General features: G+C 42.6%; 2 protein-coding genes across 7 annotated transcripts in view; both read right to left on the bottom strand.

Moving 5' to 3' along the window:
- CEMIP (cell migration inducing hyaluronidase 1) overlaps positions 1 to 24,795 on the bottom strand; it is a 173,929-nt gene that overhangs the window by 88,794 nt on the left and 60,340 nt on the right. Inside the window, exon 1 of one of the 4 annotated variants that reach the window (XM_083586233.1) lies at positions 12 to 576. The exons of the other annotated variants lie outside the window; for them this stretch is intronic. The gene's annotated coding sequence lies outside the window, so the exon portion shown is untranslated. Of the gene's footprint in view, positions 1 to 11; positions 577 to 24,795 lie in introns of those variants that run through there. 4 annotated transcript variants of the gene reach the window in all.
- Positions 7,971 to 24,795, bottom strand: part of LOC310749379 (cell surface hyaluronidase CEMIP2-like) — a 98,819-nt gene continuing 81,994 nt past the window's right edge. For all 3 annotated transcript variants that reach the window (XR_014541592.1, XM_083586171.1, XM_083586172.1), the window contains 4 exons: positions 22,386 to 22,487; positions 21,263 to 21,423; positions 17,776 to 17,885; positions 7,971 to 8,310 (listed from right to left, as the gene is read on the bottom strand). Coding sequence is in view for 2 of the 3 variants with exons in the window: in XM_083586171.1 (XP_083442297.1) it covers positions 8,096 to 8,310; positions 17,776 to 17,885; positions 21,263 to 21,423; positions 22,386 to 22,487 (588 nt within the window). In the remaining variant the exon portion in view is untranslated. The remainder of the gene's footprint in view (positions 8,311 to 17,775; positions 17,886 to 21,262; positions 21,424 to 22,385; positions 22,488 to 24,795) is intronic.

The raw sequence follows: 24,795 nt of genomic DNA on the forward strand, positions 1-24,795 counted from the left end.
AGCTCCCTTACCTGCTGTTCAGCAAATCCCTCTTGGGTTCTCCTTCCCTTCCTCAGTCTGTTTCCTTTCTGGCAGTTCTCAGGTGTCCTTCTGCCACACAGCACTCAAGGGGGGAAAGGAACCCTGTTTTATTTGACACACTTTTGAGTCGCGTTAGCAATTGGTGTGCCGTGGTTTGGAAGCAAGTCAGTGGAATGATGTCAGGCGGGCAGGCAAGACGGCCAGCTCAAGAGGGGAACTTACTCACCACCAGGGAGCCAAACTTTGGCCAACAACAGTTAAGCTTAAAATGAGCAGGATATTTCTCTGTCTTTTAAAGGCAGGGGTCAGGAAACCTTTGTCCCAGGGCTCAAATGTGCCGCCCTAGGTCTGTCAAGTCCTCGGGACACCCAGGCCATACTTCTTGTGTGCTCCTTGAGTGCTTTGGCCTGGATGGAGGAGGGATAGATGTGTGTGTAAATCTCTGATTTGCATGTGGAAAGCAGCTTGCTGTACAAAAACGAAAATGGCATCCATGGCTCCGCCCACTACAAGCATGGGACCTGTTCAAGAAACCCTACTCTGTGGAAGAAATTTAAAGACTAGTTAGCTAAATATGTCAAAATAATTTAATTAGAAAAGCTTGCAAATATCAGATAGGCTTAGGATTTAAGTATGTAAGGATAGAATTTAAGATGTTTAAAGACAAATTTGAAAGAATGAAAGATGTTAAGTGACTAAGTTAATTTTTTGAGAAAATTGAGTTTGGAAAACTGTTAAAATGATATATAATGAAATTCAACCTAGGGGATTTGAGGAAGTCACTAAATAATGTTACCAGGATTTAAATAGAATGTATGTTTGTATGTTTGTATGTTTGTTTGTTTGTTTGTGTGTGTGTGTGTTTTAAATTTTTTTGCAAATTAAAAAAAAATGAAAAAGAAAAGAGAGAAACCCTACTCTGGTTACCTCAGCAAAAGCGACCACAACTCAGCAAGTTATGTGCTGCACCAGCCTCACCAAGAGTTACCATTTCACATTGTTCTTCACAATCCCACTATATAATTATACGGGAAGAAAATATTTACCCCCTCAGGAAGAGGGGACATAGGAGGTGCAGTTTTGTTCAAAACAAGCCTCAGAAACCAACATAGACCTTTCTATCAAAGTCATTTTCTATATGCAGATCAACGTACAGGGTTCCACAACATCTGGGTCAAGAGACCATAAGCTTACCAGAAAGAAAACAGTGGTTTTCAAAACCAGTTCCGCCACCCTTCAGATAATTCTGTCAACACCAATTTTCCACTAAAACGTGCAATGAAATCCCTGAACATTGCAGATGATTCTGGATCTTATTAGGAACATAGGAATTGTACCATTGGTCCATTTAGTGCAGAATTATCACTGACTAGAAGTGAGTCACCATGCTTTTAGACCAGGGTGTTTCTCCGCAAGACTTGGGAGATGCCAGGGAATGGTAGTTTGTTAAAGTAGCTGAGGATTATTAGGCGGCCTTTTTTTTTTTTTTTTTTTTTTTTTTTTTTTTTTGATTTTAAATTCCAGTTTATTTACAAAGAATACACAATTTACATAGTACAATTAAATACATGTGCAAAAATAAAGACCTATACAAAAAACAAGAAAAAAGAAAAAGAAAAAAAGGGGAAAAAAAACAAGAGAAGGAGAAAAGAAATAAAAAAAAACAAAAAAAAATAAACCGTAATAAATACAAATACACATAACAGAACTTCCGTTCGACTCGGTCTCAGAATAACTAATTCTTATATTTTTTTCTACAGTATTACTAAAACCTACTACATCGATGACTTTAATTATCGTCTACTGATAAGTTACTAATTCCCTGGGTATTCTCAAAATAAATTAAAAATTTGTTCCATTCATCTTTATATCTGGCTGTGTTGTTAAATCTTAATTTCTCTGATAACCTCGCTAATTCAATATATTGATATAACCTTATTTGCCACTCTTCAACCGTAGGTAGATTAGGGGATTTCCATTTTTGGGCAATTAGGATCCTTGCCGCAGTCATAGCATATTGGACAAAGGTTTGGTCTGTTTTCTTTATTTCTTTACCAATCATTCCTAGGAGGAACAGCTCTGGAATTTTGGGGAAATTGTACTTCAATATTTTTTTCAATTCGTCATAAATTCGTGTCCAAAATTCCTTCACTACATCGCAGGTCCACCAAATATGAAAAAAAGTCCCAACCTTATCCTTACATCTCCAGCATGTATTATCCACAGTTTTATATATCTTTCCTAACTTTGCCGGAGTTAGGTACCAGCGGTAAACCATTTTCTCTAGATTTTCACGAAGCGCTACACAAGCTGTAAATTTTACACCTTTCACCCAGAGTGTCTGCCATTTATTATAATCTATATTATAACCAAGATCTTTCTCCCATTTTAACGTCGCTCCCTTCACCAGATCTTCTTTGGTGTCCCATTCCAGTAATTGTTTGTACATTTTAGAGAGGATTTTATCATTATTTTCTAGAATTTCTACCTGGAACCTTGATTTTTTCTCGCTCATCCCCACTCTCTTATGCTCGCCCCATAAGGCATTAATCTGGTGGAAACGCAGCCATTCCTTTATTTTATCTTTCAGCTCCTCATAGGGCTTCACCTTCCATCCTTCTTCTGTCTTTACCAAAAGGTCTTCATATGTACACCTTTCCTCAGTCATGTTAATTTTTTTGATTTCAATTATATTGGTTGGTGAGAGCCACCATGGGGTGCCTTTTTCAATCATTTTTCTATACCTCTTCCATACCTCTAGTAATGGTCCTCTGATTATATGACTGGAGAAACCTCTGTGAATCTCCCCTTTTTCTTGCCAAAGGTAGGCGTGCCACCCGAATCTAATATTAAATCCCTCCAAATCTAAAAGGTCTGTATTTCTGAGGGTGGCCCACTCCCTTAGCCAACATAAACTGGCTGCTTCAAAATAAAGTCTGAGATTCGGGACTGCGAATCCACATCTTTCTCTTGAATCTGTTAAATATTTGAGCTTTATTCTGGCTTTCTTCCCCTGCCAGATAAACCTGGTCAGGGCTTTTTGCCAGTTCTTAAAAAGGGACGTACCTTTAACTATCGGAATGTTTTGAAACAGGAATAGTAATCTCGGGAGGATGCACATCTTAATTGCAGACATCCTCCCTGTCCAAGAGAGTTTCAATCTATGCCAGGTATCTATATCTTTTCTAATGTCCTGCCAAACCTTATTATAATTATCCTCGACCAGGTTTATATTTTTTGGTGAGAGCCAAATTCCAAGATATTTAACTTTATTCACAATTTGGATACCGGTCTTTTCTTCCAAATTTGTTTTATCCTGTTCAGTCATATTTTTTACTAGGCTTTTTGTTTTCTTCCTGTTTAATCTGAAACCCGACAATCTGCCAAAGTCCTCCAGAAGTTCTATCACCCTGCCTGCGCTGTCCACTGGGTTCTCCACAGTCAGGACCAGATCATCGGCATAGGCCTTAAGCTTGAATTCTTTCTTCCCAATTCTTATCCCCCTCACATTATCTGCTTCTCTTATTCTGTTCGCAATTACTTCTAAGACCATTATAAATAATAAGGGGGATAATGGGCAGCCCTGCCTAGTGCCTTTCTCTATCTTAAAAGACTTTGTCAGATTGTCGTTTATAATCAACCTAGCCTGTTGTTCCAAATATATTGCCCTGATCCCTTTCATATAGGCGCCTTCAATGCCTGCTTTTTCCAGACCTTGTGATAAAAATTCCCATGAAACATTGTCAAATGCCTTTTCGGCATCTATAAAGATCAAAGCTGCAGGGACGTCTATTCTCAAATCTAGGTATTCGATAATATTTAGAATGTGACGAACATTTTCTCTCTGGTGTCTGTTGGGAAGAAATCCAACTTGGTCTTTGTGTAGATACTTCATTAAAAGTCTCTTAAGTCTACCTGCCATGATGTTAGCAAAGATCTTATAATCATTATTAAGGAGAGAGATAGGTCTATAGTTTTTTATATCTGTTTTATCCTTCTCTGTTTTTGGAATCAAAGTTATATAAGCCGTTTTCCATGAGGCTGGGGCCTTCCCTCCCTGAAAGATGTTATTAAACACATCTTTGAGCACTGGAGCTAGATACTCCTCTAATATTTTGTAATATTTTATGGACAGGCCATCCGGCCCGGGGGCTTTCCCAATCTTCATCCTGCTAATGGCCTCCTTTATCTCATTTACCGTGATCTCTTCGTTCAGTTGTAGTCTATCCTCCTCTGATATATATTTCACTTCGTTTCTATCCAAATAATTCTTAATTTCTACACTGTTTTCACTACCTTTTTCATACAGCTTTTCAAAAAATTGAATAAATCTATTTTCTATTTCCTCTGGGTCTTCTATGATGTTATCTTCCATTATTATTTTATTTATCACATTTTGTTTCTTCCTTTTTCTTAGCTGCCAGGCAAGTAACTTCCCCATTTTATTAGCCGATTCGAAATATCTTTGTTTTGTGAATTTAATTTTCCACTCTATCTCCTGATTTAATATTGCTGAGTATTGGGACTGGAGCACCCTGGAGGCTCGGGTGGCATCAACATCTGTTGGGTTTATAACCAGCTTTCTTTCATATTTTCTCAATTGGGCTAGAATGTCCTCTTTCTTACGTTCCCTTACCTTTCTTCTATAATTATTTTGTTGTATTAAGTGGCCCCTCAATACCGCCTTACTGGCGTCCCAGACCACATCTATGGGAGTTTCTTTGTTCAAATTTATATCTAGATATTCTTTTAAGGTACCTTTAATTCGTTCCTTCACCTCTTCATTATCAAATAGGTACTCGCACATCCTCCACCTATATTGTCCCTTCGATACACTTTTTATTTCTATATCTAAGGCACAGTGATCAGATATTGTCCTGGGGAGGATCTCACATTTCTTTACCCTTAACGTAAGTATTCTTGTTAACCAAATCTGGTCGATCCTACCCCAACTCTGATGGGGTTCGGAGTAGTGCGTGAACTGTTTAGAGGTGGGATTTTTGTATCTCCATATATCGATTAGGTCTAAATTTCCTTCCATATCACTAAATGATTTCGGCAATTTCCCCCTGTCCAGTTTCCCCTTCTTCTCACTCCTATCCCACTCCGGCACTGGAACACCATTCATATCCCCGAGCAGGATTAACTTATAAGCTCCCAACTCCAGTAGCATACTTTCAAGTTTCTCAAAAAACTCCGCTCTATTTGTGTTCGGGGCGTAAACCGTCACAACATTAATTTTTTCCCCCCTGAAATTTAATTGAATCCCTAGAATTCTCCCTTCTTCATCTTTACAAACCAGAGTTGGTTCCCACTTTTCTTTAACATATATTACTACTCCTCTCTTTTTTTTAACGTCCGAATTAATAAAATCTAATCCTAGCTTTTTATTCACCAGAATGTGTTTATGTTTCTTAGCAATATGGGTCTCCTGGAAACAAATTACATCATACCTCTTATTTTTCACAACTTTCTCAATTTTATTCCTCTTAACCTTCTCGTTCAACCCATTTACATTCCACGATAAAAGTTTTAGTGTCTGAGTTATTATTTACCTTTATCTACTTTTAAACCTATAACCGGAGTCACCGACTATGAGCTTTCGCCTTTGTTTCCTGGGAGCTCCCCCTCTTCTGCCGTTCCCCTTCCCACTACGGCCTCCTCCTCATCTTCATCTAAATCAGATGTCTCCTCCCCTCCTCCCCTCTCCTCTTCCTGCTGGGTCCTCATCTCTCCTTCCTCTTCTTCCTCTCTACTCCTTAATCTGTTCTTTACTTTTCCCAATTCTTTTTCATATCTTCTCAAAAACTTATCCGCCTCTTGAGCCTCCAGCAATCTAAACTTTTTCTCTTTATAGAAGAAGCTGATCCCTTCCGGGAACTCCCATCGAAATGGGACCCCAGTTCTCCTTAGGGCTGCTGCCACTTGTTTATATCCCTCTCTTTTGCGAAGTAGCCTAACTGGTATTTCCTTGTAGATAATAATAGGCCTTCCGTCAATTCTTAATCTATTATTATAGCTCTTATTATTAGGCGGCCTTTATTCTCTCCACAGAGCTACAATTCCCAGAGTTCCCTGGGAAGAAGGATTAACTGTTAAGCTACTCTGGAAAACTGTAGTTCTGTGAGTGGAATAGAAGGTCTCCTAACATCTCTCAGCATCCATAACAAAGTCCCAGTCCCACGATTCCTCTAGGGGAAGTCCTGGCTGTTTAAATTGGTATGATACAGCTTTAAAGTGCAGATTGCAGATGGGGCCTGGGCAACCTTGAACAAGCCACCCTTCTCTCTCTGCCTAAACTACCTCACAGGGTTATTCTGAAGACAAAATGGGGAGGGAAAGAATCGTGTTCCTTGGAAGGTGGGGGGGGGTCTATATAAATAGGATGGCATGGTAAAGAACCTGGAGCCTGAGCCCAGCGAAGGGCAATTTATTCCAGACTGAAATGCTTACAAATCCAGCACAGAATTCACAAAGCAGATGGATAAAATTATATAATCGTTCACTGCACAGCACATGCCAAGTTAAATGGAATAAGGAAACTTTTACTCTGAGATTAGACAAGTAAGTTAGTGGGTTTGTCACCTTCCATTTCGCTTTACAAGTGGAACTCCACACCCAACGGAGGTTTCTTGAGACCAACAATTATTTATTATCAGATTTATATCCCTCCAAGAAGTTCAACGTGAGGCACACATAGTTCTCCCCCTCCTCATTTTATCCTCACAACAGTCCCGTGAAATAAGTTAGTGACTGGCCCAAGGTCGCCAAGTGAGTCCCATAATTTGAACCCTGATCTCCAATGTCCTAGAACACCACCCTAACCACTACACCACACAGCCCAATAGCACAATGAATGTAATTATTACAGTGACATTCCCCACCTTGGAAGGTGTTCTTGTCATATACTGTATGTTATTAAGCTTTAGATCCATTCACTGATGAACTGTTTTGTGCCTGGATCACAGAAGCAGTAATTTTGTTTTGTAGGAAATCCTATAGGGACAGTTCCTATGGGAACTGCTGCAAGCAATTCCATCTAGGCATGTCTTAATTGGAACTTAGTCTTAGGCCCAGAATATGTAAACTGTCTGGATTATGGATGCAGGGAGGAAGCAATTTCTGTGCTATCCTGTGTTTATCTCAACCAGCGCTGTTTCTGTACCGCTACAGTTCAGCCTCTGCTGAAACCCACATTATATGTCTCACTATCTGCTCTGGCTGAAGGTGACATAATTTTCAACACATTTCCATGGAAGGGAAATGCCAAAACAATACAAAAACTAACAAGTGGTATTCAATTAAGTTTTATTCTGAGTAGACCCACTAACATGAATGAGCATAATAGGTCTACTGTAAGTAAAACGTAGTTGAATACCATCAAACACAGTTACTTACCTAAGTTCATGGATTAAAGAACAATAGTGAATTCCGCTCATATCTGCTTGCATAATTTCCATTCCTGACCTTGGGCGAACATGCACATTGTGGCAATGTCTGCTCCCATTTCAGTCTTTGACAGAATTATCTGACATCCCTAGTCTGGATTTCCCCTAAAGCAATTGGAAGAGCAGATACAAGATAGGCTGCCATTTTCCTGATTTTGCCATTTAGAAAACACACATCAAAGGGAGAGGTGCTACATTTAAAAAAAAATATGTTGGGCTAGCATTACCCATGCCCATAATGAGATTGCCAATGCCAGCATTCAGTCCTGGAATACACTGAAGTGACAACAAAGAGTGCCTCTGTGCAAATGCAGAATGCATTTTTGTTTTTCACTCATTAATTGCACCTCACCTCCATGTTTCTAGGATTAAAGAACAGAGCTTCCAGGATAGAGGTCTGGCTTCCAGCCAGACTTAAACCACAGCACTAATTCTAAATAGAAACGAAGAGAGTACAGGCTCTGAAAAACAAACAAACACAAACTACACTTCCCCTCCCACTTTGTCATGTCAGAATATATTTATTAGCTGCAAAATAAAGTTGTTGTTTTTTACAATCTTGTAAAAACAAGAAGACTAAGAGTTATGCCCCCTCCTTACAGGCAAGCCAATGAACACAGCATGGTTCAGTTGTGTTTGTTTTCTAGCCTTTGTGGAGTTTTGCCCTCCTCGGTTTTCACAAAGTCTTGAAGTTTTGTTGCATCAACTGAGCATCTGTACTCTCTCAACATCAGGGGCACGTAATATTGAAGAGAAGCGGATTTCTGATCAGCAGCGTGGTTGTGGATTTTAATCCAGTAGGGTGTGGGGTTTCCTTTATATCCAAGCATCGCAAAACTACCTATAGGGATGGAGAGAGTGAGAGAGAGAGAGAGAGAGAGAGAGAGAGAGAGAGAGAGAAGGAGTTGGGGAGAATGGATGTGATTACCATCAGACAATAATCAAATAACCTACAATAATCCTTACAATTTTTGCAATCTTAGATTTTCCAAATTCCTGTGGAGTCTTGATCACATTCCTTGAAAAAACTATCAATAACCAATTTGTTCTCCACATAACCAACTTTTTTCTTTCTTCAGACCTTGCGTTTTAGTTCATAATAAATACAATGGTTTGTATTTATGGAAGGAGAAAATATCAAAAGAACAATGCATACAATAGATCCATAAAAAGTCCATACCCATAAATAAAACAATAAAGAATACATAGACATAAAGGTGGATATAAAGCCATTACATGATACTTTCATATTATCACTAAGATAGATGCATTCCTCTAACTTTTTATGCCATTATATACCAAAAAAAATGAATGCACTCAGTTTTTCAAATAAATAAATAAATAGGTTGCATACTTCCCCCTAACTCTTGTATGAACCAGCTATCAAACCCTTAAATCCAATCCTCTAGCAACGGCGTTTATATTCCCCCCACCCCACCCAAAATTGTGGCATATTATTATGCTAGCAACTGTTAAGAGATGTATTATCATAGACTTCCGGGTTGGCGCCATTGTTTAATGGCGGATTCCCTCCGAGCTCCGGAGGGAATCGGCTCCGTAGCGTCTGGGTCTGGCCGCTGCGGCGAAGCGGAGACCCTTAAAATCACAGGCGCGGATGCCTGTGAACACAGAGACTCGGCGGGCACCATTTGCGCCCCCCCAATCCGCGACGGAGCCTTTTTAAAGGCTTCGGAACGGAGGCAGGGTGGTGGTGCTGAGAGTACTCCCTCGCCTACGGAGTGAAGCCGCAAGCCATTGACAGAGAGCGCCAACTTCTTCCAAGACCGATTGGACTCTAAAACATAAACCCGTGAGTAATACGGAGATTGGAACCTTAAAAAAATTTTTAATTTTGGATTTGGAACGAGCGGGAAGGGGCTAAAAAGGAAGTCCACCCCCCCCCCTCTTGTAAACAATTTAAAGCAAAGGACTGGGCAGCTAAGGTCGAGAGAATTTGTCTTCTGTTTTTTAATGAAAGATCTTGACTTCACGGTTTTGACACGATAAGAAGATTTACTGGAGGATAAAAAGAATTTTGGGAGTTGAAATTTCACCCCCCCCCCCCGAGACCCGGGAACGTCCTATGAGAAAGCCTGTTGCATTGAAGATTTTGACAGCTGTCAAGTGAGCTGCTAGTCAGCTAGTTGTCAGCTGGAAAAAGAGAACATTGTTTCTGCTGTTTTTGCTGGTTTATTTGGTATAATTTGTTGAAAACAAGGAGGACTGTTACAAAATAACTGGACTTTTGGTTTTGAGCTGAAAGGAATACTAAGGAACTAAAATCCCCCTAGAGGGGTAAAAGGGACACTACATCATAAAAATGGCTGGAGTACGTAAATTTCAAGCAGAATTGGACAGAGCACTCGTTCTCTTGGGAAACTTGCAAGATGAATACAATGCTTTGTCTACAGAGGCATCACTACTACACTGGACAGTAAACAACATTTTTGAGCCTGATAAGGACTTGAAACAGGAAGCCTATTCTACTGAACAAATAAATGAAACTGAAAGTGTAGATACGATGGAGCAATATGTGGTTTTTGAAGAAAATGAAGGAGGAGCAGGAGATTTGCAGGAGTTAAAGGAGAACTACAATATGAGGCCTGACATGATGACAAAAAAGGACAATAAAAATTGGATGTGGAAAGCCTGGCCTGAATGGGAGTCTGGAAAATGGAGAGATCCTCTTTGGAGGAGATCTGAAGACCTGAGGATTACAAATTTGTTGAAGGTGAAAGCTGGAGCTTTGGGGACATCTGGATCTGAAAGAAATTTGAAACAAGAGTTGGAGTACCCCATAGGCTTTGCTTTTAAGGATGGAGGACCGGCTGGAAGTAACATGGATTCTGTTGGGCCGGAGCCCCTCCGAGACTTGGGGCTTAATATCAAAGACTATCAAAGAGACCGGCAGAAAGGAACTGAGAGAGATATAAGGGCCTCGGACGTGAGATCTCCAGGCTAAATAAATAACACAAAGACTGACGGATATTGGTTGGGGACTGGAACCGGGAAAAGGGTGGGTGGAGGTTGGGAATCCAAAGGGTACATAAGGATAATTTGCTTTTTATATTTTGTTAGTGGTAAGGAAATTGGGTAAATCGTGGAAGGGAAATTTTGGTCGACTTTAGGAAAAAGGTCTAAGAATAAATAATGAGGTATAAGTATTGATGTATAATTTTAATAAGGTAAAATTGGTTTTTTCTTTTTAAATTAATTGAAAATAAGGTTGTTAAAAATAAATTGAGGAAATGGAAAAAAGAAGTAAAATAAAATAATAGTATGTTAGAATAAATGTTTAAGCTAAGGTAAAGAAATAAGTTAAGGACTTGCTGAATTGACAATTTAAATTGGAATACAAGAAGGGGAGGTGTGAGGAGGTCTGAGAAATAAGGTTAAGAATAACAAGTAACAGAAACTTTATGTGTTTTTTCTATTTTCTTTTGTGTTTAGTTTTGAATATTATGTATTTTTGTGTTTTTTGTTTTGTTTATTTTTTGGTTTTTGTTTGTTGTGTGTTTCTTGAAAATGCTAATAAATATTTTATTAAAAAAAAGAGAGAGAGATGTATTATCATTTCTGTATCCTCTAACTCTTTTATATTGCCAAATAATAAAATTAGTTGATCATAACCTAAAGGGGTACTAATTTTATTTATTACAGCAAAGCAGAAAATCCTTATTTTACAGCAGGACCAAAATATTAGACAACCAACTTCTATTTACCTTTTTGAATACATGCATGCATCTGAGAGGAGCTATGAACAAAAGCAGACACGGGTTCCGTATCACATACTCATGCACACACTGTAAACATCCCTTATGTTGGACATTGCTCAGCATAATTGCAGCCCATGCTTCTTAAAGCCAGTTAACTTGCAGATCTGATATCTGAGCGTCCCTGAACAGAATCTGAAGAATGGAATCATACAGACAGAATAAAAGGACCCAATGCTAATGAATCAATTCTTAAGAGTTTGCATACCAATTCGTGTACCAGTCCATTGCCCACACTGGCTTTCATCCCAGTATTAGTGGAAATTTCTTAACATCTGAGAGGCACTCTTTATTTACCTACTCATTTATTTACTAATTAAATATCCACTTGTGGATGCTGGGCATCTAGGGTGTATGCATTAGGACCCACAAGACTCTAGGGGGCCCACCAGCCCCAGAAACCATCTTAAACTGTCACATATGGATAATCTGATTATATATGCAGCAGTTATCCAACATTTCTGGTTTGTTTTTAATTTTCCTCTGACAGAAGCATGCCAAATCTGAAGCTTGCCTGCCACTACCAATCAGAGAGGCCTGCAGTGGGAATTTCCCAGAGGCTAAGACATGCACTAATGTAGTGACATCATGGCACATGTCTTAATGCCATCCGGCTTTCTACTACTTTTTGGAGAGCTTCTTGCCACGGGCTTTCCTACAATGGAGGCTACTTGTTTGGTCTGCCTCCCTTTCTGACTGCTATAGTTGCTTACGTTTAAACGCAGAGCGGCAACGTGAAGAAACTCCTGTTCCTGGTGTGGAGCTTTGTTTAGTTTCTGTTTTAAAGTGTTCACCTAACTATTCCAAAGTGGAACTTGCTTTCCTACCCAACTCACACCCCCTAAATCTGTTCTGTAGAGGGTAGAGGGGACCCCTGACCATTAGGTCCAGTCGTGACCGACTCTGGGGTTGCGGCGCTCATCTCGCTTTATTGGCCAAGGGAGCTTCCGGGTCATGTGGCCAGCATGACTAAGCCACTTTTGGCGAACTAGAGCAGTGCACGGAAACACCATTTACCTTCCCACCGGAGCAGTACCTATTTATCTACTTGCACTTTGACGTGCATTCGAACTGCTAGGTTGGCAGGAGCAGGGACTGAGCAATGGGTTGGGGTGTGAGCAGGGAGGAGAAAGTGGGGAACAGAGGCAGCGCCTTGTGCCCAAAATTGAGGGGACCTGGTGCACACACAATGTTGTATTGTCAGGAGACCAAGCATGGAGCCCAGCATGGTGAGGTTTCAATGGCTGGCAGCTCCTTCTCTCTTGCACTCAGGAGGAGTTTGTGCCATGCTTGGCTCCGTGCTTGGCCTCCTCCAGCCCGCTCCCCCCCAACATTGAGGAGGTCGAAGACACCTCAGCCTTATAGAGTTGGCACACCCGGTGGGGAAGAATCCCATTGTGCTAGCACAAGAATTGAGTTGAATGCAGCCCTGGTTTACTGTATATAAATGCAGTTGTTAGCAGACTGAATTGCTAGATGCTGAGTTGATAAGATGCTCTCCCATTCACAAACTAAACGGGGAAGGGGGACCAAAACATCTTTCACACAATGGCCTATAACACAAGTATGGCTATCACCGATGCTTTGCCTAATGTAGGACTAGGGAACCAGTGGCCTTCTAAATAGTGTTGGATTCCCATCTCCCATTGTCCATGGTCCACGCTAGCTGGGAGTTGAAGTCCACAAACACCTGGAGGAGCAGAGGTTCTCCACACTCAATAGCCTAATGTACTTACAAGGACTCTTCTCTAAAAGAGTGCCCTACAATTGCAACATGATATCATGAACTTCTCGTATATCACATGGGTAGCTTGAGAGGTTGGAAATCGCCCCAGAGACCTCCAGAGGAGAAAGTATACCTAGATGTCTTTGACTGCTAATGCTAAGAACTTCACACACTACTGAAATCGGGATACTTATTGACACAGAGGTTTTGAAAGACAGCTCTGTGCCAAAGCACAGAGGGAGATCCGGATTGCTTTGGTCAGTACTGCCATGCCTTCCCTGTTGTTCCTGTATTGGGAATTCCAATTTGCAAGTGATCCAACATACCGCAAATAGGCCAGAAGTCATAGGATCGGAACGTTGCAAAATCCCACGGTACAATGGGATCTGCATATTTGGACCTCTGTTACGAACTCCAGTGCATGATGGCAGGGAGGGGGGGCAGGATCCTAAGGGAAGGGCAGGTTGCCGCAACTGCGCTGCAAATATTGGTTGGATGCCAACCTAAGTCTAACAAATCCACTGATGGCAAAAAAACTGGTTTTGTAATTATACGGAAAGCGTTCCTCCTCCCATTATCACTCGAATGTGGAATGCGACAGCCCCTTTCAAAAGTGTAGGACAATGTAATTAACAAGTGTGAGGGCAAATACCACCACACACCTTCAAACTGGCAGGGGATGGGTTTTTAATCAGCCTGACTGTGATGATCCAGACAGGAATTTGTCTAGGATGGAATGTGGACTATGGGGAAAGTTTAAACACCCCTTCTCTGTGGTCCCTCCTCCAAGCGCTCTCAGAGTCATGAGTGACATTGCCCCACTAACACCGTGTTGTGGAATTTATGCACTGCCGAGGATAGCGTCGCCTAGCACAAGTCCAGCACCTTTTGCTTACAAAGGCATTTTTTGTGAATGTGTTTTCTAATCACCACCCCACCTGAAACTAAACTCTGTATTCCCACTACAAAAGGAAAATACTGTATTGCCAAATACTGTAGGAATGCACAACTCTCACACAAGTGCAAAAGCAGGACAGTCAGTTGCTTGGCGATCAATAAGGACCAGGAGCAAAATTAGCTCATCTGTGCCTAAACTATTCAGCAATATGACAGAGGCAATTCAGCATGACTACTTTTTAAGTTAGGCATGGGGGAGAAATTTGTATCAGTTCGCATTTTAAGGTAAACCTATCTAATGCACACTTCCCAAAGCTATGAGGACTGAAACATTTGTCCTTCAGAATTAGCTCATCTCTGAATTTTGCAATGCTGTTCTTGCACTGCAAAGAGAAAGAAAAGTGTATATACTAGGGCAAAGCGTGAATACATTTGTGCAGCGCTTTTCCCCCTAAAAAAATGTTTAGGGGTACTCTCATTCCGTCTGAGACTCAGGAAACACCGTGATTGGAAATGAGGCTGCCATTAGAGGTAGCAATGGAGCTGACAATTCACTGTGCTAGAGAAGAAACTAAAAAAAATTTAGTTTCTTCTCCCATTAGATTCACAAAATGTTTAGGGATATGTGTACCCCATATTCCTCCAGAAAAAAAATGCTGCATTTGTGAAAATAACACAAAAAATGCATTATAATAGGGGAAATTGCTTGCAAAAAGAGTTTATTAGGATAAAAAAGCTGATAAATTTCCCTGAGGGCTTTTAAAAAAATAAATAAATTTGCAAGCCAGTGTGGAAATGCATCAAACTGAACTTAAAACTGAAAAAAAACGAGAAACTGAGAAAAAACTAAACCAACAGATTCATCTGTCCTTATTATGACAGTTAACCTCAGGCCGAATTTCAGTCTGAAGTTCTTGTTCGATAGCATCAGCTTTCCAAGGGTGGTGCTAATGAAAACCACAGAACCAAAAAGCAAAACAACGCTACTAATCTCTGACTGGAAAGAAAATCCAAGTCCACTGTTGACCTCTTAAGCAACTAAGCTGAACCACAGGCAGCTGGCTGACTGACAGCGTTATCAATTAAAGAGTGTTACAATTTTTACAAGGAGAAGGGAAAAGAAGTGAAATTTGTCTATATCGCCTGCCTGCTTCTTCAACTGAATTGCTGTAGGGAAAAATCAAGGTACAATAAGGCTTATATGCCAATTACCTTTGCACAAAATACCATTTAAAGCACAATTTTTATGTCAGACTAGCTGAGACAAATTTTCTGACCTGTTGGGAGATCACTGGGATACTTTATAAAGATCCTTACAGAATGAATGGATTGGTCTTGCTGAGTCTGTTACTCTGAAAAGACAAGCAATTTCCAGCAGCCTGGGAAGAGTCCTACCAACACACAGCATAGCTTCTCGAAACAGATTCCAGCAAAACAGCTTTCAGGGTGTTCAAAGGCAAGCAAAGTAAAAAGATGATACAGGAGCAGGCATTGCTTGCACACCAGGCCAGATGTATCACATCCCTTTCAAATTGAATGCCCAGTCCTATTTTGCAATGAAAACGAAACAAAACAAAAACTCAGAAAATTAAACTAAACCCTGCACCCCTTTCTCCAACTGCAATAGCCAGAGGACTAACATGTCTTTGTCCTTACATGACCCCTGGGATCTACTCCACTTGTGCACTTGAACTTCAAAAGAAAAAGCACTGCAGATTGGAATGCCAGAGAAGGATGCTTCAGCATAACTTTGCAGTTTGGCCTGAGGAACAAGCAGAGTGATGAAGCATTTGGTTCCGAAATGACACAGATACGTAAGGCTTGCCCTAAATGGTTTTGTAGCTTTAGAGCAATGGTAGGGACCTTGTGGCTTTCCAGATGTTGTTGGACTACAGCTCCCATCCAGCAAGGTCAGTAGTCAGGAATTATGTGAGTTGTAGTCCAACAATGGGGGGACGGGACACAGGTTAGTGATAAGGGACTTCAACTTCCTGACTCTTCAAGTGACTAGACTGGAAAGTGAGTTGTTGACAAGAGAGTCCTCGTATTATAAAAGCCCAGGTGCACTTATTTTCCTGAGTTACTCCTATATTCAGTTCCACCTAGTAACGTAATATGAGAATATGCCGAGTTTGCAGATCATGGCTTGCTTGAGTAAAACAATCCTGACTCCCCAAGTTTGGGTGCAACAGTAAGTCAGGGGTAGTGACTTGTTTCTCATTAGCAGGCAAGACTGACATGTTCACAGCAAGCCATTAGCTAAGGTTTACTGTGACATGATAATGTACTCGGTGTATTTCTGAACAGTGATGCAGCTGGGTCATTTTAGAGTCTTATCAATGGTCTGAAGGGAGGTATCCCTCTTTAGGTATCGCTTTGAAATGTGCTCAAGTTCAGCCCTGATACAGTTGATCCCCCGCCCCTGCCCCTGTTCATTCTGCAATGGGGCACTAAGTTTCTGCCATGCTGCCAACTCCATCACAGAGAACTAGAGGAGACTCTTGAGAGTCCCATGGACTGCAAGAAGATCAAACCTATCCATTCTGAAGGAAATCAGCCCTGAGTGCTCACTGGAAGGACAGATCCTGAAGCTGAGGCTCCAATACTTTGGCCACCTCATGAGAAGAGAAGACTCCCTGGAAAAGACCCTGATGTTGGGAAAGATGGAGGGCACAAGGAGAAGGGGACGACAGAGGACGAGATGGTTGGACAGTGTTCTCGAAGCTACCAGCGTGAGTTTGACCAAACTGCGGGAGGCAGTGGAAGACAGGAGTGCCTGGCGTGCTCTGGTCCATGGGGTCACAAAGAGTTGGACACGACTAAACGACTAAACAACAACAAAATAGGGGAGACCCATTGCCTTCATGCTGTACTTAGGAACTTCAGTAGGCATCAGTTTGTCTATTAGATGGACTTTATCTGAATCAGCAAATCAAGTCTCATCTTCTGGTTTACCTTTGGGGAGCTGAGTGCAACCAGTGTGGCACCAAACCTTGGAATAATCACTTCACTGAAGCCAGCAGTGACAGCCATCATCGTCAAGTACCCGGCAGTCAAGGCTAGCCAATTCCATCTGGAGTAATCTGAAACTTATCTGTTCCTTTTGGGTCTGAAAACGAGCCTCTACCAAAACAACTTCAAGGATACAGCTGAACAAGGACGTGTGTCTGATTTCCCGAAACGTCTGTTTCTAACCTTGAGCAGTGAAGAATAAAAGGTCACTTAAAAATGCTCTCCATGCACTTTGGAAATGGTTTTCACTGAATAGGATCAATACCGAACCCCAACCGTAAAAAGCCCATGTCACCGTTTCTTACATACTTGCTTCTGAACTACAGAATTTCCCATTATACTGAAATTATTATTTTTTTAAATGGAAGGTGACAAAGGCTACATCTGCACCATACATCTAACAGAGAAGAACACAAGAAAAACCTGTTCTATCAGGCCTGCAGCCCACCTAGTCCGGAATCCTGTTCTTACAGTGACTAACCAGATTCCCAAGGAAAGCCTGCAAGCAGGACCTGAGTTCAAGAGCACTCTCTCCTCCTGTGGTTTCCAGCAACCGATATTCAGAAACACACTGTATTTGACTCTGGAAGCCATCGTGGCTAGCAGGCATTCATCCTCCATGAATTTGTATAATCCTCTTTTAAAGCATGAGCTCATTTACAAACAAGTTAAAAAGCAATCCATGTTCTAGACACATTATACATTCCTCCATTGCGAGTATTGTCCATTTCTTCTTACTCTCTGCTTCCAGAAGTCGTGGAATAGGAGACAAAGTACTTTTGTGGATCAAGAACTAGGTAGGTAGCAGAAAGCAGAGACCTCTGGAACGAATTAAATACTTAACCCGAGGTACCACTGTATTTCGCCATATGTAAAGTCACATAATTCATATAGTCACCTTTTTTGTGGAACGCAATCGGCTTCGCAGCACCTAACGTGGTGAACACAGGCATTAAAGAGGTTCCCATGACTTTGGCAGGGTCTCTAGTACACACAAGAACAATAGATCTGGAAGAGAAGAAGAGAACAGAACAGTAGCATGCATACCACGATGGGAAGAATGGCATCCTCTTTCTCTCCCCAGGAATCGTTAATAGTTCAAGGAAAGCCTTACACAAGACGACCCCCAGAATGAAGTGATAAGCATAAGCTCCACTTAGCCCACAGCAGCAATAAGGCAGGGATTGTGTCACAATCTTAATTTAGCAAGAATGTCAGGTATATCAGGCAGGGATTTAGCCAGCCAGTTGTCACAAATCTCAGAGAGTCTCTCCCTTGCACTCACACTCTTTACTGCTGCCCTAACTCCTGCTAAGTCCATTCTGCCCATCACCATTGGCATGCCGCCGGCTATGTTTAGGGCAAGCATACCCCTGAACTTGACCTTCTGAGCTTGTTGTGTGAATTGTTATGCTTTTCGAGTGGCTTATTTCATTGTACATTTTAATGAAGGATGTTTTCTTGTGTATTTTAATCATGTCTGATTTTTATTATTATTATTGTAAACATCTTAGAAGCCATTTTGGCACATATGCAATATATAAATTTAAATGATAAAGTGACTAAAAATAGTAACGTTGGTGACAAGACAGCCCTCAGTGCTACAACCCCTTCTTCCTCAATCCCCCAGGGAAAGGCAGTCCCCCAATCTTGAAGAGTTAGGCCTTCCTTAACCTTTTATATCCTTCTCCCCGAAGCTTTGTATAGCTGGCTAATGTGGTTTCTGAACCAGAATTGTGATATCTGGTTCCTCCCACAGGATCTTAACACCTTTTATATTCCGCCTCTGCCTTGCCCCAGCTCCCACTGAGTCACCAACAAGTTCTGGCTAAAAAGCAAGGAATGACAGGCTAACACTACAAGCCAGACCAACAAAAGAAACCTCTCTCATGACAAAAACTTTCCCTCCCATCCTGCCCCCACAACTGCAAAGATTATATAAAGGCTGGTGTTGGACATTCAGACAAAGATATACTGGTTCCAGTTCCTGCTCGTCCACAAACTCCAGTGGGTGTTTTAGGACAAGTCACTGTCTCTCAGCCTAGTCAACCTCACAGGGTTGTTAATGAGGACAAAATTGGCAAAGCCAATTGATCTTGCTGCCTTGATCTTCTTAGAAGGAAGGCGGGATGTAAACAAGGCTGTATTTCTTAGAATTAGTACAAAGCAGCAAATACTGCATGGGCTTTAACCTGGGAAGTCGCAAGTTCAAATCCCTCAGGTTACATAACATCATCTCAGGCACCTATTCATAAGATGTTAGTAGCCTTTATTAACAAATAGTGCTTAAAATGTGCAATAAATGTGAAAATTGACAACGGCAGCAACAACTATGCTGCTGCAGTTTTAATTGCTTGCTGCTGTGGGCTCCTTTGGGAGCAATGGTAGGATATATTATTATTATTAATTATTATTATTAATTAAATTTCTGTACTACCCTTCAGCTGAAGATCACAGGGTGGTTTATCACAACAATACATACCATAATAGCCAAGAAAAACAATAACCCCCTCCAGACACAGTTTAAAAGGCCAATGATTGTTTAAGTAGCCAAAGGCCTAGAGAAGGGGAACGTTTTTGCCTGGCAGCTAAAGATGAAGGAATGAAGGCACCAGGCGAGCCTTCCTGGGTAGAGCATTCCACAAGAGGGGAGCCACCACAGAAATGGCCCCGTCTCATGTTGGCGCCCTCTGGGCCTCTTGTGGAGGAGACACACAAAGAAGAGCCTCAGGTGATGATTGCAGGGACCGGGTCAAGTCATATTGGGAAAAGGCAGCTTTTGAGATATTGTGGTACTAAGCTATTTAAGGCTTTATAGGTCAAATCCAGCACTTTGAATTCGGCCTGGAAACTAATTGGCAGCCAGTGCAGTCAAGCCAGGATGCTCAAGCCATCTTGCCCCAGTGAGCGATAATAAATCATCATAATAAATATTCAAAAGGGCATTGAAGTGATGCACAAAACAGAAATAAATATAACACAATAGCAATAACCAGATGAAGTCCTATTAAAACAACATTATACAGTTCCAGAATAAACAGCAACCAGGCCACGATTATCCTGCTAGAAAGGCCTAGCGGAATAAAAATGGGTTGTGTCCAACCTTATTCATACTAAAGAGTAGATCCCTTGACATTAATGAGCATGACCAGATTCAATACTCTGAGTAGAACTTAGCTGGCGACAAACCTATGTCTTCAAAAACAGTCAGAACCCCCGAAGCGTTGGCGTCTGCCTTATATTCATCAGTGGGGACTGCTTCTCAAAAAGCCACAGGTTCTACTTATACAATGGAATTTCTCTTCCCTCTCCCTGACATCTGCTCTGGAAGTTCCCCAAACCCTCTGGAGCAAATTTGGGCCGGGTGTGCGCGTGTGATGTATGCCAAGGGTGCCCAAGAGGGGAAGCTCTGTTGTGGAACACAACCCTTTATAGTTGGATTTAAAACCCTCATCAGCATTGCTACAGAATGCATGTCAAGGGCAAATTGCACTATAATAAGTGCTTCCAACCCCTCATGACTGCAAGTTATACACTGAGATGTGATAGCTGCAGATGAGTCAGGTCTGCGGCCGTGAACTGCTCTGGAACGTCCTGGACGAGAAATCTGTTTTCAGGTTATGTGACCTGCTTTTGCCTGCAGCCAGGGGTTTTTTTGTGTGTGTCTATAAACCTCTGTTGTTCCATGTTTATGTGGCGACGCAGAAGAAACCACAAGGAATGTGGAACAGATGCAGAAAGGGAGAGGATCCCGCTCCACTTCTTAAAACACATCCAAGTTGCAAAAAGACTCCGCAGGGCAGACAGACGGGGCAAGTCCAGTCTGCAACTTGTGTTAAAAAAGAGGAGAAAGCTGGGGGGGGGGAGAGAAAATGGGGTTGGGGTGGGGAAAATCTCACACCAAGTTTTATTCGAAAGTCTAGCAGCACAGCACCTCTGATTTTAATCTGTCCAAAAAAGAGAGGGAGAGGAAGAAAAGGAGAACCTGGCAGAAATAAATAGGACAAGATTCAGAAATGGAAAAGAAAGAGAGAGAGAGAATTATTGGCTGCTGGGAAATTATAGGCTTGGGCACTTGGTGAAAGTTACAGAATCGAGAATGCTTAATAAGATGACAAAAAAACATTCTTATCTATCGTTTGGTGGAAAAGCAGCTATTAACCTCACAGTGGCTGCCAGCTCCTATGTCGCTGCCAGCTTTCCACCGCTACATTTCCACCCGCCGTGACCTAGGAGGCAGCCTTTTGAGACACACATAGTTTGAAGTTTTCATTAGCTTCCGTCAGATTCTTCCAGGCATACATTTCAAGTTGCAAAAAAGTAGGTCATTTCCCTCCTGCCAACCCTCCCCCCCCAATGCAGCAAACTCTTGCCCCATCACCCACCTCTCGTTTATAGTCGTTTCAACATAATTGGTTACGGTGCTGGCAGCCTTTGAAGCGGCGGCTGCATCAACATGCTGCCGGCTCACAACTGCGCCCGAGCATGCGTTTAGAACCAGGAAAAGTATCCCCTGGCCATGGAACAAGAAAAGGTCGTCGTTGACCTGCAACACAGAAAAGGGCAGAGTTAGCTGCAGGCAGTCTGTACGCAAATATCAAAGGGTCCTATGTGGCAGTTTCCAGTCTACAGTTGGAACTTAACGAAGCTAAGCTCTTGTCAAATGCAAGGAATAGTCTGGGAAATTTGTGTGTTACAATGGTACCTCGGTTTAAGAACAGTCCTGTTTAAGAACGATTCGGTTTACAAACTCTGCAAAACCGGAAATAGTGTCTCGGTTTGAGAACTTTACCTCAGTCTAAGAACAGAATCCAAATAGTGGAAGGGCACCGGTGGCGGGAGGCCTCATTAGGGGAAGGGCGCCTCGGTTTAAGAACAGACTTCTGGAATGGATTAAGTTTGTAAACCGAGGTACCACTGTATTTCACTTTATCCCACCCTTTTCGCAAAGGGATGAGGGCATCCTAGAACAAAAACTGAGAACCCCTCCAGAAGTTGCTGGACTACAACTCCCATCATCCCCAACCACTGGTGATGGGTGGGGCACGTGCTGAGTCCATCATCATTTGCAAGGCCACAGGTGGCCCATCCCTGGTGCACATCCGACCCCACCCATTTATCCTTCCAGCCATCTTGGTGAGGGTGGGGTTATATTACCCAAAGCTAGTTTGAAGTCCATATCGTGATATCGGTTTCATAATTTTTGACCTGGCAATGTATCGCGAAGCGTGTGTGCGACGCAAAAATCACAACAGAATAAAAAAATTCCTTCCAGTAGCACCTTAGAGACCAACTAAGTTTGTTATTGGTATGAGCTTTTGTGTGCATGCACACTTCTTCAGATACACTTCTTTGTATCTGAAGAAGTGTGCATGCACACGAAAGCTAGATAGAGAGATAACAATTGCACACTTCTCCCAGGCCTGAATATGACCCTCTGAAGGACTATAACCCTCTGCCTCTCACTGTAATGCATTTGGTAAAGCTGCCATGCCTGTTTGCACACACCTTAATAAAAGCCGCCTTTGAGTAGTTCTCCAGGTCTGCTCTTCTGACAGACTGGATTTGGATCCGAAGGTATCTAACTGAAGGTGTACTAGTAACAGCAACCTGCAATTATAAAGGAAGAATTGCCACCTCAGATTAAACACACGACATTCATTGCCTTGGGATGTTACTGCAGGCTCCCAGTTGTTGTTGGGCAAAGACCCCCATCACACACCCCCCGACCATTGGGCTATGCTGGCTGGGGTTAGCAGGAGTCATCACCAAGGATTAAGATAAATCAAGACCACTGAAAGCTACCTTGAGCCTGAGAGACAGACAAATTTCAGGGAGAGTAACTCCCTCAGCGGCCAACAGCTGGAAACAAATTGTTTTATTTTTGAATGAAAGTACTTTTGTGCTGTTCCTCTCGTAAAATATCAAGGCGGTGTGCGGTGATATAAGAACCATTTAAAGCAGTGGAGAACAGTGAATGGCTACTGTAGAAAAGGCTGAGCACAGGCCTAGCTGCAAAAAAAATCTCCAAAAAATCCAAGTGTGCACATGACTTCACCCAAAGAATTCTCCCTCACAGAGCTACAATTCCCAGCACCCTTAAACTACAGTTCTCAGAATTATTGGGAGCGGGATAGGGCATTCTTTAAATGTGCTTTAAGTGTGGTTTACATGCATGGTGTGTACGCACTTCAAGAGACAGCCCTTGGAGGTCAACCTGCAGCAAAATGGCACACTGTGGAGTACAGTCATACCTCAGGATACAGACACTTCAGGTTGCGTTTTTTTGGGTTACGGACCTGCCAAAACCCGGAAGTACCAGAACAGGTTACTTCCATGTTTCAGCGGTCGCACATGTGCAGAAGTGCTAAATCACGCTTTGTGCATGCGCAGAAACGCCGAATCGCAATCCGCGCATGCGCAGACGTGCTGCTGCGGGTTGTGAACGCTGCAGGTTGTGAACGTGCATCCTGCATGGATCACGTTCACAACCCGAGCGTCCACCATATTCCTGTTCAGGGATCCAGGCAATCATGGACTTTCCCAAGATACTCCATCCTATTCTCTCCCCCTTGTTTTGTATCTGCTGCCCCCACTCAACTGTCAATGCCATTGAGCACGCTCAGTCCTCTGTACCCCTATTGGACGGTTCTCCCTCCTCACCATTTTTATCTTTTTGTGCTTCTGCAAATCCCTTGGGGTTCCCCCGAAGTCTGTGGATACCTCCCCTCCTGTATGCCATTTTGGCTACAAGCGGATTCGCGCCGAGAGAAAATGCATTTGCTATTCGTACATGGGATGGAATGCCTGTGGTCAGGGTGACGACCTCATTCACAGTTGCTGGGAGACTTCAAGAGAAAACAGCTCAGTTCAAAAGGTTGGCAGACCACATGCAACAGCCTGCAGGGGTGTGTGTATAACAGAACAGCCCCACCCACCCCCAAAATGCTTGCAACCAAGCAAAGGATCACATAAAGTCGCTGGTTTTATGAACTGGTTGCCTCTGCACAATAGTTATACTGCACGTATGACAGTATCTGCATTTATACTCTGGCACACATGGAGGAGCCAAGTTTACAGACTCCTGTACAGGCTGGAAAATTTGTCAGCAAGCTCTAAGGACTCATACCAGGATATGCATGGGATTCACAGTGTCGGGAGCAGGCCAGTAGGGGCATTTGTTGTGTGGCTCCCTCATGCAAGTTCCCCCCCCCCCCCATATCTGCATAGGAGGCACAACACTAGGCCTTTCAAATGACCCAACGTGGCAATTATATTCCTAAAAATGAAGTCAGAAGGTACATCCTTCTGCAGATGGTTTAAGGGTAGCAATTTTGCGCAACTGCAATTTGGGACACTCATGGCAGCCGCAGAGCACACTGTTTCCCTGTAGGGCAGGGGTGGGCGCCGTTTTTCTCTCACGGGCTGCATTCCTTCAAGGATGATCCGTCAGGGGTCGAATGCCAACCACAGACAGGGCTGAGCCCAGTAGTGGGTGAGCCCACCTTCTCTCTCTCTGGCTGCATACACACTATACCATTAGAGCACACTGGAAGCACATTCTCTCCCTCAAAGAATTCTGGGTACTGTTGTTTGTCCCTCAAAGAGGGGCTACCATTCCCAGCCAGTGGCGGAGCTTCATGCTCCGGAACCAGGGGGCGGAGAGCAGGTGGGGGCGGGGCTGGCGCGTATCCTGGGGGCATGGTGCGCCACCTGCAGGGGCGTGGCACCCAGCGCGGGTGGGGACAGCCACGATGGCACCCCACTGGGGTTGCACTGCCGGGGGCGGGCTGCTCCCCCTGCACTCCTCTTCCTCCGCCAGTGTTCCCAGCAACCCTTAAACTACAATGCCCATAATTCTTTGAGGAAAGGATGTTCTTTCACGGCCTAGTGTGCACACAGCCAAAGCCTGCTGTTT

The sequence above is a fragment of the Podarcis filfolensis genome, assembly GCF_964270895.1.
Source record: "Podarcis filfolensis genome assembly, chromosome: 14".
NCBI lineage: Eukaryota > Metazoa > Chordata > Lepidosauria > Squamata > Lacertidae > Podarcis > Podarcis filfolensis.